This window comes from Typopeltis vanoorti, chromosome 9 (assembly GCF_054136105.1).
Source record: "Typopeltis vanoorti isolate ZY-2024b chromosome 9, IOZ_Tvanoo_1.0, whole genome shotgun sequence".
In the NCBI taxonomy this organism is placed as follows: domain Eukaryota; kingdom Metazoa; phylum Arthropoda; class Arachnida; order Uropygi; family Thelyphonidae; genus Typopeltis; species Typopeltis vanoorti.
This window is the reverse complement of record NC_143557.1, coordinates 106,942,433-106,957,805: the sequence shown is the minus strand read 5'-3', so window position 1 is coordinate 106,957,805 and position 15,373 is coordinate 106,942,433. Positions and strand designations below refer to the sequence as shown.

At 35.1% G+C, this 15,373-nt stretch overlaps 1 protein-coding gene across 1 annotated transcript in view; it reads left to right on the top strand.

Moving 5' to 3' along the window:
• Positions 1–7,024: 7,024 nt before the first annotated feature.
• Positions 7,025–15,373, top strand: part of LOC150103392 (pancreatic lipase-related protein 2-like) — a 33,182-nt gene continuing 24,833 nt past the window's right edge. Inside the window, exon 1 of the mRNA XM_090398465.1 lies at positions 7,025–7,064. Coding sequence (XP_090254591.1) covers positions 7,025–7,064 — 40 coding nt within the window. The remainder of the gene's footprint in view (positions 7,065–15,373) is intronic.

Genomic DNA, 15,373 nt, shown 5'->3' with positions numbered 1-15,373 from the left:
CTGTCAGGATCAGATCTTCACTTTGCGACAAATAGTCGAGAAAGCATGGGAATATAACAAAGATCTGTATTTAAGTTTTGTCGATTTGGAAAAGGCATATGACAAGGTGCCAAGAGAGAAGCTATTCAATACGCTACAGTTATATGGTGTCAATGGGGCATTATATCAAGCAATACTTAGTCTTTATTTGAGTTGTGACTCAGCAGTTAGAATTGAAGGAAGTACAGGAAGATGGTTTAATGTTAAATCTCGTGTGAGACAAGGATGTACATTATCCCCTCTGTTATTCATTATCTATATGGATCACATTATGAAGGAATGTGGTATTAAACCTGATATCAAAATTGGAGATGTTAATGTCAGCTCTTTGCTTTATGCGGATGATGTTATACTTCTAAATAAATCCGCTACAAGTCTGCAAGATTCTCTGACTAAATTGAATAGCTGTTGTAATAGATATGGTATGAAGGTCAGCAATAAAAAGACAAAGACAATGAAAATAGGCAGAATCATTGAAAATGTCAACTGTGTTGTGAATGGAGAACCTGTGGAACAAGTAAAACATTTCAGCTACTTAGGCACAAATTTTACTGAAGATGGTAAACTAAATATAGAAATACACAACAGAATCAGCAAAGCTGGTATCGTGGGAAGTCAATTGAATAAATTCATATGGAATAAGAAAGAAATTAGTCGGAACACTAAATTAGCTGTATACAAGACTGTGTTCAAACCAATTTTAACTTATGGATCTGAGAGCTGGGTCAGAAGTAAAACACTTGACCAAAGACTAGAGACCGCAGATATGAGAGTCCTGAGAAAGATTAGAGGCGTGAACAGATGGCATCAATGGTGATATCATATTAAAAATGAGGATATTAGGAAAGAACTTGACATTGTCAGCATCCAGGAATGCGTTAGCAGAGCTAATCTCAGATGGCATGGTCACTTAAATAGAATGGGAGAGGAAAGATTAGCAAAACAAGTGTTCTCTGCCAGGTTGGCAGGAAAACGACCCAGAGGAAGACCAAGATATAGGTGGATTGATACGGTACAAAGTGCCTTAGACGATAGAAATATAAGATCTGATAATGTTGGAGTCTTGACAAGTAACAGACTGATTTGGAGGAAAATTGTAGATAGGAAGTTAGTAATGATGTAATTTTTTCATGTAGTACTGTCATATCCTGTACACCCCTTGAGGGTACATGGCAGGAATTTGATGATGATGATGATGAACTTAACAACTGTCCAAAAGTAGGGTTGGTTACCATATTTCTTGAACAATATACGACATCAATATCGACCATAAAAAATTGCAAGGAAAAATGAAATGTTTAACTTCAAATAAATATATATTCACTTTAAGTGTACCATGCATATTTTTCAGAGGAATGAACTTTCTTTAAAAAAAAAAAAAAAAGCGTCTCATTTTTATCAGTTCATAGAACTCCGGGCAATTCACAACTAAATTTACTTATTTAATTTTCAGGTAAATCTTACAATAGTTCTATCCGAAATACAAATTTCTTTAGGAAATAAAGTTAAGTCTGCGTTATAAAGAAATTTTTTATAATACTATAATTCTATAATTCTATAATTTTTTATAATGCTAAAGTCATTTTAGTATTTTTTTCTGAAATTATATATATATATATATATATATATATATATATATAATATATATATATATATATATATATATAATAATATAATAATATATATATATATATATATATATATATATATATATTATTATTATTATTATTATTATTTTTTTTTTCACCTGTATTCGAATGCTTTTCTATATTCTTCATTCTTATTATGTTCCGTATTTTTTCCAACACAAATAAAATAATTATTTATTATTATTATTGTTTCAACTGAACATTTGGTCTGATACTATACTTTTCATGTTAAATCCTCTGCTACAAGTTCCAAACGAGATACATCCGTACTTATCTGAGAGGACAACAGTCAATTGTGTCTAAAGGAAATGAGTCAAAGACAGGATTGGACACCTTTCATTCTTTGCGTTTGCGCATACTTGATGGTAAACTGCTGTCTCTCATGTAAAATCATAGCTAAACTTGTTTGCGAGGGTGTGTTAATTTTACACTGTGGTTAAAATAGATTTTCAAGACTTTATTCAATTCGATAAAGATTCTTTATTTTGGGACATTATATAGTGCTATAAGCTCTGATCATGGCAGGAGGGTAACAGCAAATAGCCGAGCCTCAGTTAAAACTTCATTGGCTACAGCATTGCCATCCATTACCCTCTCTGGGTACCAATTTCAGTCGACTCGTGCGACATGCATGGGCTACAGTTTGATTTTTAAGTAAAGCCACCTCTAAAAATCAAGACGATCCCCCGGACCACTCCCTACGAGAAGTCGAAAGACCGTCCAACTCAGTGACACCCCCCCCCCCGCCACTGAGTAGAACCGCTCATATTCTAGGGAAAAGCATCCACCGACAAGGCCCCCTCATGGACCACGACGGAAAATGTCCTCCCCAGAGATTAAAAATGCTCTCTCAGGCAAAGCTCCCCGAAATCTAAGCGCCTCCTGACCAGGAGCAAAATTCAGGAAGAAACCTAAGAGAGCGAAGCTCTCAAAACTCTGCTTCCATTTTAGTCGCCTCTTACGACGTGCATGGTTACAGCGGCGCTACTCTTATCCCAGCCACCGCTTAAGTCCTTAAAAGACTGGTTAGAAGGGCGAAACAAAAATGCTTTTCATATTCCCCGTTATCTGTAGAGAACAATGTAAGGATAGGATGTTATTGAGCTATATAAAGCTCTGATCATTGCAGAAGGGTAACAGCAATAACCGAGCCTCAGTTAGAACTTCATTGGCTACAGCATTGCCATCCATTACCCTCCCAGCAGTGCCAATTTTTAATCGCCTCGTGCGACATGCATGAGCTACATTGGGGCTATTCTTATCCCGACCACCACATGGGGACCACTTAAGAAACTGTTATAATTTAATTGTAATATTATGATATTAAGTGCTTAAAGGTGTAGGAAATATTTTTAGAAATATTTAAAGTAAAAAAGCTTTCAAATATTTAATTAAATTTTAAAGAAAATATAAATTGCTTTTTTATTTTTAAAAAATTAATTCCATGGAAAAATGAAATTAATATGCATGACGTCATTATCGTCTCCAAGCCACAAGAATTCAGAATTTATTAATCATAAACATATTTAAATTAATAATAATAACGTATATATTTATAAATTTAGTTTAATAAAATATTTATTGTATTTGTGAAAATTATTTAATAGAAAGAAGGGAAGTAAGGAGGGAAAAAAAAAAATCCTTATATGGAGCTGTGGGAACAATTCTACATAGATTCGGAAACTAATATATTAAGCAATCTACTCTTTGCATAGGGTAACGTAAATTACCTAACAGGTCATTTTTATCAAATCGGCATAAAGTTAGGTCACGTTTTATTTAGTAGGTCACTGAGAGGCAGGTCTTGATTCATATTTCTGTTTTAGAGCGCGTCGGTAGTTTTTACTAGCTGATTGTTACCTAATTCACCATTTTTGAATTCAATAAAATGCATGTTTAACTGGATTAAATATGGTACGAAAATATAAATGACTGCATTTTTTTTAAGAGAAATTCTAGAGCATTAAGCAAAGTTTATATTTAACCTCACTGTACTGATAAAGAAACGTGATTTCGTTAATTCTGTTTCATATATTATATGAAATGACTTGAGATATTGCTTTGTCCTCATTGTCGTAATTTCACTCGTTGACCTATTAACCTTCGTGTGCAGTTGACAATGAGGGTGTCGATGCGATATACAGATAAATTAATTAGAATATTGCCAAGAGTTCAAGGTTTTTCAAGGTTTGTAGAACACTTGCGTTCCCACGCGATTGGCAGCGCATACACAATTGAGATAAAGAATACAACTACTCTTTTCTGAGTATTTTTGAGTGAAATTATCAGTAAATTTATGAATATCAGAAATCTAATTTAAGTTTTATGGATAGTTTTGTAAATCTGGAAAAGGATTACGACAAGGTGCCAAGAGAAAAGCTATTCAAAAAATTAGTTATATAGCGTCAATGGGGGGGTATTATATCAGGCAATACTTAGTCTTTATTTGAGTTGAAAGTCGGCAGTTAGAACTGAAGTAAGTACTGGAAGATGGTTTGATGTTAAATCTGGTGTCAGACAACGATGTACATTATCCCCTCTGTTATTCATTATCTATATGGATCACATTATGAAGGAAAGTGGTATTAAACATGATATTAAAACTGGAGATGTTAATGTCGGCTTTTCACTTTATGCAGGTGATGTTATAGTTTTAAATGCATCCAGGACAATTCTGCAGGATCCCTTGACTAAATCAAATAACTGCTGTAATAAATTTGGCATGAAAATCACAAATTAAATTAAATATTTTTTACGAAATTCGAAGAAAAAAAACTTATAAACCTGTGTAGCTCAGTGGAAGTGGCGCTTGGTCGCTTGAAGTCAGACTTAAGTTCAAGTCTAGTCGCCGACTGGAGGAACTTTTTCTAAGTCTTTCTTCGACCGATTCCCGAGTTAGTCGATCTCTGGCACGGGCGAGCGGGTTTTTCCTCGCGGAAACTCTGGTTTTTTATCCCGTAAACTCAAGAAAATCTCTGGCTGCTATAATTAGTGATAGACATGTGCCAGCTATTTCTGATTGGCTACCGGTGGAGATTGAACTGCTCACTCAGTCTCCAAAAGCTAGATAGGGTATAGAGGCCTTTCCTACTCCCTATAAGGGAATAAAAGGCATTAACTGATTTAAAAAAAAAATAAATATGGAAATCGACAACAGAATCAACAAAACCAGTATGGTAGGAAGTCAACTAAATAAATTTATATAGTATAAGAGAAATTATTCAAAACATTAAACTAGTTGTATACAAGACAGTGTTCTCACCAATTTTGACTGATGGATTAGAGCTTAGAGCCTCCGTAGCTCAGCGAGGCCTTTTGGTAGGAAAGACCTGTGTTCGATTACCAACAGGGACTTTAGAAACCTTTATCTAGTCTCTTTCGACTAAAGGTGAATTAGCTGGTCATACGGAGGTAGGGTCCCCCCCAGAACAAGCAAACCGATCCCATGAACACACGCTTCTACAGATATAGGACACCTGAGGAATAAGGAGTAACAACTTATTCTGTAGGAGTTCGGTTCCGAATACCTACACGGTAAAATGTGTAGGTCTACGCGTGAGTAAATTAGGATACGATAGGATAGCTGGGTTAGAAATAAAATACTTGATAAAAGACAGGAGACTACAGATATGAGGGTTCCGAGAAAGATTATGGGAGTGAATGAACAGATGGAATCAATGGTTGTGTCACATTAAAAATGAGGATGTTAGGAAAGAAACTTGACATTTTTAGCATTCAAGAATGTGCAGAGCTAATCTCTAGTGGTATAGTTATCAGTTAAATATACAGAAAGAAAGAAAGAGGAAAGATTAGAAAAAGGAGTGTTTTTTGACAGGATGGCAGGAAAAAGATCCAGAAGAAGACCAAGATGTAGATGGATTGACATAGCAAAAGGTACACAAGAAGAGAGAAATATAAGTACTGATAATGTTACTCTTGACGTTATTAGCTATCTCGTCTGTCTTTTTTGTTCTCCCAATGGAATAATATGGGTTGTCAAGTTTTGATAAAAAGTTTCGACTGACAGTCATATTTTTAAAATAAAATTTTATCATGTACAAATGTGTGAAAATAAAATAAAAATGTACCTTTTCTTTATTTTTTGAAAGCATCATAAAAGTTTTCTGCCTATTTCTTCTTGTTATATTGCGTGAACATTAGTTTATCCTGTCTTCTCACTCTCCCAAAATTTGTATTTGTGTTATCTGCACAGTACGATACCTTTTTATTTTCTACACCAAACTTTTTAAGAGTTTTAGTAACATGTTCGGTTAAAATATCTATTGTCTCTCTGTAAAATAACCAAATTCTAACAGTCACACTTTAAGTACAACTGTTATGTTCTAGTCTGCTGGAAATATCTACTGATATAGTAAAAAAATTGTCACTTTTCAGTTCATTTATACTTTATTCACAAAAACCACAATTACGTTATTTGATATGGCCTCTGTTTTTAATTCCCCCATATTATAATATTATGGGTGGTAAAGTTGTGAAATAAGTTTCGACTGGCAGTCACTTAATTTTAAACTTTTATCATGTACAATTGTGTGAAAAGAAAAGAAAATGTAATCTTACGACCTTTTGATGTTTTGAAGTGTCCAGGTCTGTCACTACATGTCAAAACTTGTGGGATGGGAAAAAAAGAAAGTTCATTTAAAATAAACTTAGTTAATCTATTTTTAAGAATTTTTTACATTTGTGACTATTGGGTTTGATTAAAAGTGATAGCGTCTGCTGTATGGTATAATTATGTGATGAATTGTCATGGATTTATAATTTAATGAACAAATTCATATCATTGATCCCCCCCACCCCCCTTCTGTTCCATTTTTGCAGTTATCACAGGCTTGTAATGAGCGGAGGAGCCAATAGGATTAGATGCATATGGGTGATGGCAGCCTTCCCTACAATGACGTCCCCCCAACCTCTCCTCCAGAAAATGTCCGGTCAGTAAAGGGGTGATGAGTGATGTCACCGTTTGCTGTCTTCCCTTTACTGACCGGGCATTTTCTGGAGGAGAGGGTGGAAGGGATCATTGTAGCGAAGGCTAACATCACCCACATCCACCTAAACCCTATTGGTTCCTCAGATGTTCGCACAACAGTGTGAAATTAATAAAATAGTATAACGGGGCCTTTCTAATAAGAAAACGCCAACGCAAGTTCCTTGTTTGTCGCATTTCCTTTAGTCAAAACTTACTAATGTTAAAGTTAAAGGCGGTTCTAAAGTATAATCTTTGGAATTAAGTTGAAAATTATAGTACCAGATCTAATATTCAGTTGAAAAACAAAGTGAGTAACGAACATTTTTTTTATTATTAAACTCATTGGAAAATGTTAAGAGTGAAAACTAAAACTTCAGATATATTTGTAGGTAATTAAATGTAATTATTCTCTGTGGATATAGTTGTAAATAATATATCAGCAAAATAAAATATGAAATTGTAAACCTAAATGAACAATGTTTTGGTCGTTGGATGTTTTCCATATTTAAATTACACTAGTGAAATGTTTGCTCAGTTATTCTGTTTAGAAGTTGATATATAAATCCATAATTTTTATACCTAATAATTGATTAAGACTTTAAACTTAACAACTGGTGCTTAAGGGTCAAAGCTGTATAACTGAGAGGAGACCTCCACATAGCCTTTAAAGGAATGCGGAGAACCGACCAGGGCTTCTGACCTAATGTCCAATCCTCACCTTCTCGTGGTGTACCCTGTTGGGTATCTACTTTGATACTGAACGAACGAGGATGGGCTGGCAATTTGGGATTTAGCCGACCAAATTGTATTCTTATTGGTTAAACCAAAATAAAAAATGATGGTACAAATGACAAAATTTCATGCCAGCTGGGGCGTCGCCCGGTTAAACAAGGCCCCCGTTGTTTTCGCCAGGGAACCAGGGCGAACAGCGAAAAGTCAGCTACTGGAACAAATCTGAAAACAAACCCCAACTCAACATCACCAGAGTTAAAGATCGGTACTATCAACATAAGAAGCCCGAATGGCAAAGAAATGGAGCTAGCTGAGGAATTAGATAAGTACCAGATCGACATAATAGGGGTGACTGAAACAAAAAAGACCAAAACTGGTGAGATCTTTCTGAGCAATAAATACAAAATGTTATATTCAGGAAATGACAATCAAGGAAAAGGAGTAGCCATAGTATTCAACACAAAATACGAGGCTAATCTTCTTGAATGGCAGTCAGTCTCAAGTAGAGTAATGTGGGCAAATATGAGAATGGGGAACTGGACAATGAGACTTATTTGTGCCTATGGTCCCACAGACGGTTCTACTAAGGTAGAAGTGGAGGAATTTTTTGAAGCTTTAGAAAAAGCAACCGACGCAATGAAAAAGGAAAAGTTGGTCCTTGTTGGGGATCTAAATAGTAGAGTAGGAAATGATTGTGAGACATACAAAAATATTTTGGGAAAATTTGGAGAAAAGAGCAAAGCTAATAATAATGGCAAATATCTGTTGGATTTCTGCTCAGGACATGGACTGGTTATTACTAACACCATGTTCCAACATAAAAATGTGCACAAATTCACATGGAGAGAAGAGGCTAGGAATAAGAAAAGTCTCATTGACTATGTTATTGCTGATAGTGATGTTTTCTCCCTGGTGCAGGACACCAGAGTGTACAGAGGATTTGAAATTGGAAGTGATCACTATTTAGTCTTGAGCAGGATAAAATTGAATTTCATATTGAAAAGAATAACATGTAAGAAAGTTTTAAAGCGAATAAAAGTTGAGCAGCGCTCAGATGTGAACTGTAGACTAAAATACAGAAATATTATTGAAAAGAAAATGAAAGAGTTTGAGAACAGGAATAAAACCTTGGAGATTCAGTGGCAAACTCTGAAGGAAACATTGATTGATTCTGCCAGAGAGGCATGTGGTGAGGTTGTCTGCAAGGATAAAAAAATCAGAACTCCCTGGTGGACACAGGAAGTTAAAGAGGCAGTGAAGGAAAAGAAGAAAGCATATCAAAAGTTCCTGGCAAATAAGTCAGCTTTTACTCTTACAGAATACAGAGACAAATGTAAGAAAGCTAAACAGTGTGTAAAACTAGCTAAACAAAAGTCATGGGAGGACTTTGGCAAGAATATAGAAAATAAATATCAAGAAGGTGACAAAATATTCTGGAGGTTGTTGAAGAAGCTTAGGAATGGAGGAAAGAGTGCTGTAAAAGGAATTAGAGATGATAAAGGTGAAATGAAAACAGGAGAAAAAGATATCCTTGAAGTATGGAGTAATTACTTTGAAAACTGCTAAATGAAACAAGCAGTGATGACAGCACAGTGATAAAAAACACTGACCAGGCATGCAGTCAGGTATACATATCCATACTTGAAGTAGAAAAAGCCATCAAAGGCTTGAAATGTGGAAAGGCAGCAGGAGTAGATGATATTCGACCAGAAATGCTGAAGTATGGTGGTATAAGAGTCTTACAGTGGCTGCACTGCATAGTTCAGAAAGCCTGGACAGAGGGACGAATTCCCGATGATTGGAGTAGAGCTCTCATAGTACCCATATATAAAAAGGGAAATAAAACTGAATGTGAGAATTACAGAGGTATTTCCCTACTGAGTGTTCCTGGCAAGATCTATGCAAGTATACTTGAGAAACGGTTGAGAAGAATTGTGGAAGAAAAGCTTGTTGAAGAACAAGCTGGATTCAGGCCAAATAGAGGCTGTCAGGATCAGATCTTCACTTTGCGACAAATAGTCGAGAAAGCATGGGAATATAACAAAGATCTGTATTTAAGTTTTGTCGATTTGGAAAAGGCATATGACAAGGTGCCAAGAGAGAAGCTATTCAATACGCTACAGTTATATGGTGTCAATGGGGCATTATATCAAGCAATACTTAGTCTTTATTTGAGTTGTGACTCAGCAGTTAGAATTGAAGGAAGTACAGGAAGATGGTTTAATGTTAAATCTCGTGTGAGACAAGGATGTACATTATCCCCTCTGTTATTCATTATCTATATGGATCACATTATGAAGGAATGTGGTATTAAACCTGATATCAAAATTGGAGATGTTAATGTCAGCTCTTTGCTTTATGCGGATGATGTTATACTTCTAAATAAATCCGCTACAAGTCTGCAAGATTCTCTGACTAAATTGAATAGCTGTTGTAATAGATATGGTATGAAGGTCAGCAATAAAAAGACAAAGACAATGAAAATAGGCAGAATCATTGAAAATGTCAACTGTGTTGTGAATGGAGAACCTGTGGAACAAGTAAAACATTTCAGCTACTTAGGCACAAATTTTACTGAAGATGGTAAACTAAATATAGAAATACACAACAGAATCAGCAAAGCTGGTATCGTGGGAAGTCAATTGAATAAATTCATATGGAATAAGAAAGAAATTAGTCGGAACACTAAATTAGCTGTATACAAGACTGTGTTCAAACCAATTTTAACTTATGGATCTGAGAGCTGGGTCAGAAGTAAAACACTTGACCAAAGACTAGAGACCGCAGATATGAGAGTCCTGAGAAAGATTAGAGGCGTGAACAGATGGCATCAATGGTGATATCATATTAAAAATGAGGATATTAGGAAAGAACTTGACATTGTCAGCATCCAGGAATGCGTTAGCAGAGCTAATCTCAGATGGCATGGTCACTTAAATAGAATGGGAGAGGAAAGATTAGCAAAACAAGTGTTCTCTGCCAGGTTGGCAGGAAAACGACCCAGAGGAAGACCAAGATATAGGTGGATTGATACGGTACAAAGTGCCTTAGACGATAGAAATATAAGATCTGATAATGTTGGAGTCTTGACAAGTAACAGACTGATTTGGAGGAAAATTGTAGATAGGAAGTTAGTAATGATGTAATTTTTTCATGTAGTACTGTCATATCCTGTACACCCCTTGAGGGTACATGGCAGGAATTTGATGATGATGATGATGAACTTAACAACTGTCCAAAAGTAGGGTTGGTTACCATATTTCTTGAACAATATACGACATCAATATCGACCATAAAAAATTGCAAGGAAAAATGAAATGTTTAACTTCAAATAAATATATATTCACTTTAAGTGTACCATGCATATTTTTCAGAGGAATGAACTTTCTTTAAAAAAAAAAAAAAAAGCGTCTCATTTTTATCAGTTCATAGAACTCCGGGCAATTCACAACTAAATTTACTTATTTAATTTTCAGGTAAATCTTACAATAGTTCTATCCGAAATACAAATTTCTTTAGGAAATAAAGTTAAGTCTGCGTTATAAAGAAATTTTTTATAATACTATAATTCTATAATTCTATAATTTTTTATAATGCTAAAGTCATTTTAGTATTTTTTTCTGAAATTATATATATATATATATATATATATATATATATATAATATATATATATATATATATATATATAATAATATAATAATATATATATATATATATATATATATATATATATATATATATATTATTATTATTATTATTTTTTTTTTTTTCACCTGTATTCGAATGCTTTTCTATATTCTTCATTCTTATTATGTTCCGTATTTTTTCCAACACAAATAAAATAATTATTTATTATTATTATTGTTTCAACTGAACATTTGGTCTGATACTATACTTTTCATGTTAAATCCTCTGCTACAAGTTCCAAACGAGATACATCCGTACTTATCTGAGAGGACAACAGTCAATTGTGTCTAAAGGAAATGAGTCAAAGACAGGATTGGACACCTTTCATTCTTTGCGTTTGCGCATACTTGATGGTAAACTGCTGTCTCTCATGTAAAATCATAGCTAAACTTGTTTGCGAGGGTGTGTTAATTTTACACTGTGGTTAAAATAGATTTTCAAGACTTTATTCAATTCGATAAAGATTCTTTATTTTGGGACATTTACGAACACTTGTGTATATCTGGTGACATAGGAATACATGGTCACTAAGAACCAAATAGGAGTAGGGTATGCAAAAACGGGAAAACTGATATTCCAGTAATTAATTATTTTAGAAAAATGTCTACTGCTACCTATTGACAACAAAACATGAAAAAAAAAATGTAAGTATGTGTGTGTTCGTGAGGGGTGAGTAGGAGGTATACCACTAATATCTAGTGTCCCCTCTACTACTGAAGGGAATCAGGAAAGAATTCCGCCGCCCTTCCCCTAAATCACATACAAGAGTAACCCGCTATTTCGTAGTCATAAAATAGATTATAACTTAATATGATTAACGAAAGCTGGGACAGCAATCAACACAACGTCCTTCATTATTATTTGCTGATAGTCATCGAGAACTCGGGCGAACGTGATGCATGAAAATTGATCATCTAATCTCTCTAGTTCCCGTATCAGTGTTTCATAACTCAGTGGCTCAATTCCACCCACAGTTGATATTAACTTCCTGCTTATGATATTAGTAGATTATGTACTGCGTGGAACTAATACTCTCAATTCCGATTGTTATTCGTTAAGTACTGAGATGAGATTATGAATTCGTTTTGGACTTTATTAATCTTATTTTAACTGTGTGCAGATGAAGCTACATAAATAATTCTCCAGTAAAGCATTGCATTCTTGGTCAACCGAGCATTAAAAGATAAAAAAATCCTGGAAAATTCTCTTACTTCACATTAGTTGTACATAACGTACCAAATTAAATAGTCCAGTTACAAATGGTTTAAATAAATAAATAAATTCCTTGTGATGATACAGTGTTCCCCCTTTATAAGGGAGTTCACGGTACCATCTAGTCCCCCCAAATTTTATTCGGGCTCCGGAACCGGCATAGACTGACGAATCAGACCTATGGCTGGGTCAGTATTACTGACCGGTTTGCCTGCTTGCGGGATGAAAAACACCAGATAAACTGGCGGAAAAAACTCTGCTGCCATGCCCAAGACCGGCTAACTTGGCTATGGCTGAGGAAGATCCTTGAGCTCCTCACGTCGTTCACGGGAATCGAACCGAGGACACTCCTTCCCCAGGCATATGGTTGCGAAGTGCAAAGTCACTAAGGCTAACCGCGCAGGAGGGTTTAAATCAAGTATTATAATAAAAAAGTTAACTAAAATAATTAAATATATGCTTATAATCACATTCTTTGCAACACTACTGCCAAATGTGTTCTAGGTAGATTTCATATTAGCTTCTGTAGAACACCTAGAAGAGATGAGAATGTACATCAGAGCCCAAGAACGAGTATCATAGTGCTAAAATAATCCTATTAATATTGTAACCATTTTTTTATGTTATTTTATTTTTTACTACAGAGTGAAAAAAAAACCAACATACATTCATTATTGTTTTAACAGCTGATATTCTAAAGATGTTTAAATTGGATCTGCTTTTATCATGGATTAGATGTGTCATATATTTAAGTTTGTGCGGTTAGCCGAGTGGCTTTGCTCTTTGCAATCATATGCCTAGGAAAAGAGTGTCCTGGGTTCGATTACCGACACTGATGTGAGGAGTTTAGCATCTTTCTCAGACATAGCCAAGTTAGCCTGGCACATGGACAGCAGGGTTTTTCTCCCCAGTTTATGCGTCGTTTTTCCTCCAGCAAGCAGGAAAACCGACCCTGTGAACACAAGCAGCTACAGCCATAGAATATACCGGGAGGCATAGGATTAGTCACCTTATCCTCAGGACGAGTACGATTTAGAAGGGCTTAAGATTAAGATAATCTGTAACAAGCCAGTAGGTCCAATACGTACAAGGGAGAAGAGAAGATATATTAAAGGCTATGCTTCAACGAAATTTTATAAAGATATTAATTGCATTAAATTATAATATAACTATAAATATATATTATATTATTTTAAATGATGTTAATCAATATATATATACAGGGTGGCCATAAAATAACTTTCCCTCTTTGGAGGCATCTGTAGCTAAAACCAATAAACAGAATGAGACCAAATTTTATATTGAGACTTTCGAAGGTATGGGAAGATGATTTCCGCGAAAAAAAGATTTAGTACCGAAAGTCGGCGATAGAGGAAATTTTGGCGCTGGCGGAGCCGAAAATAAGCGGATAATTACATTAACACGTTCATTGCCAATCACGCGATATCGTGCGATGCGAGTTCTCACCAAACGGCCGATCACGCGTTATCTCGTGGACGTCGCTAACTAAATAAAAAAATAAAAAAAATTTGGCCACCACACGAAATTCCAATTTTCAGCTTGGCAATGAAAGTGTTAAAGGCAGATAAAATGGAATAACATTTCGACGTGTAAGCGACAGCTGCGTCATTAATTCCAGCTGGATATGTGGCACGTTACAATGATAATAATAATAATAATAATAATTATTAAACTAAAACAACAACTTGAGAGAGACACAGAAATTAATGTAGTGATTGAACTCACAGGAAATAATGTTTTATTCATCAGAATCAGGGTCCTCTGGACCACAACACGATTTTCAATATGCTGACCTTTAACGTATGTTGACTGCTGACCAGTAACATCTGTTACAGTCTCTTCTTGCATTGCTCTGCGTCCTCTGCCAGGTCTAACTCCTAGCGATCCAGTTTCTTCAAACTTCTTAATCATTGCTCACAGTGCTACAGCTGACATAGGACCTGTACGCAGGTTATGAAGCCTTCTAAATTCCAGAAGGACCGCTATGGCATTGCACTGTTTAAGGTAAAATAACTTAACAAGTAAAGCACGCTGAGGCAAGGTAGGACGCATATTGAGCACAATTCGTCAGTCATTCGAATAACTGCCTGAACGTTCCCAATCCCTTTTTAAGTGGAAATGGTGGCGCTGCTCTCACGTACGCACAGTAAAATTTGCATAATCCTTTTTACCTGCGTTTACTGCAAATATTTGGCTGCTTTCGGCTCTGCCAGCGCCAAATTTTCCCCAATCGGTGACTTTTGGTATTAAACCTTTTTTTTTTTTTGCAGAAATCATCTTCCCATGCCTTCAAAAGTCTCAGTATAAAATTTAGTCTCATTCTGTTTATTGGTTTTAGCTACAGATGACTCCAAAGAGGGAAAGTTATTTTATGGCCACCCTATATATTAGCCTGTTACGATATATATATATATTAGACTATTAGTCTATTACGTAAATTAATCTGAATGTGATTAACTTGTGCAGGATAAGTATATATATATCCTTATCCTGCACAAGTTAATCACATCCAGATTAATTTACGTAATAGGCTAATAGTTATAGTCGAGATATTACAGGCCAGTAGGCCTAATACGTAGAAGGGAGAAGAAGATATATTAAAGGCTATGCTTCAACGAAATTTTATAAGGATATTAAAGATTTTTTTGACAGCTTTAAGGTAATGAGTATTTCTGAACACAGATATTTAATGATGCCGTGCAGATGGAAGTAAGGTACATTTTGATATGGTATTATATGTTCATCTCCTGTGTTGTAAGGCTAGTTATTATTATTATTTTTTTTTTCATTTTGCGTGCGTTATTCCAACTCCTTGTCAATATTGGGGAACCTCCTGTTAAAAACAAAGCAAAACGAAATAAAGGAATGGTGTGCTGATGAATTACAGAGCAACTGTTCCGTAAGAATTAAGCTTATAGAGAGAGTATTTTTGTATTCTTTCTACTGATGGCTTGACTTTTACGCTTTGGCCTTTCATTTGGATTGGAGTTTAGGCATTTATCAGAATTAGCCTTTGTGTCCTGGGTTTCAATCTCCTGATTACA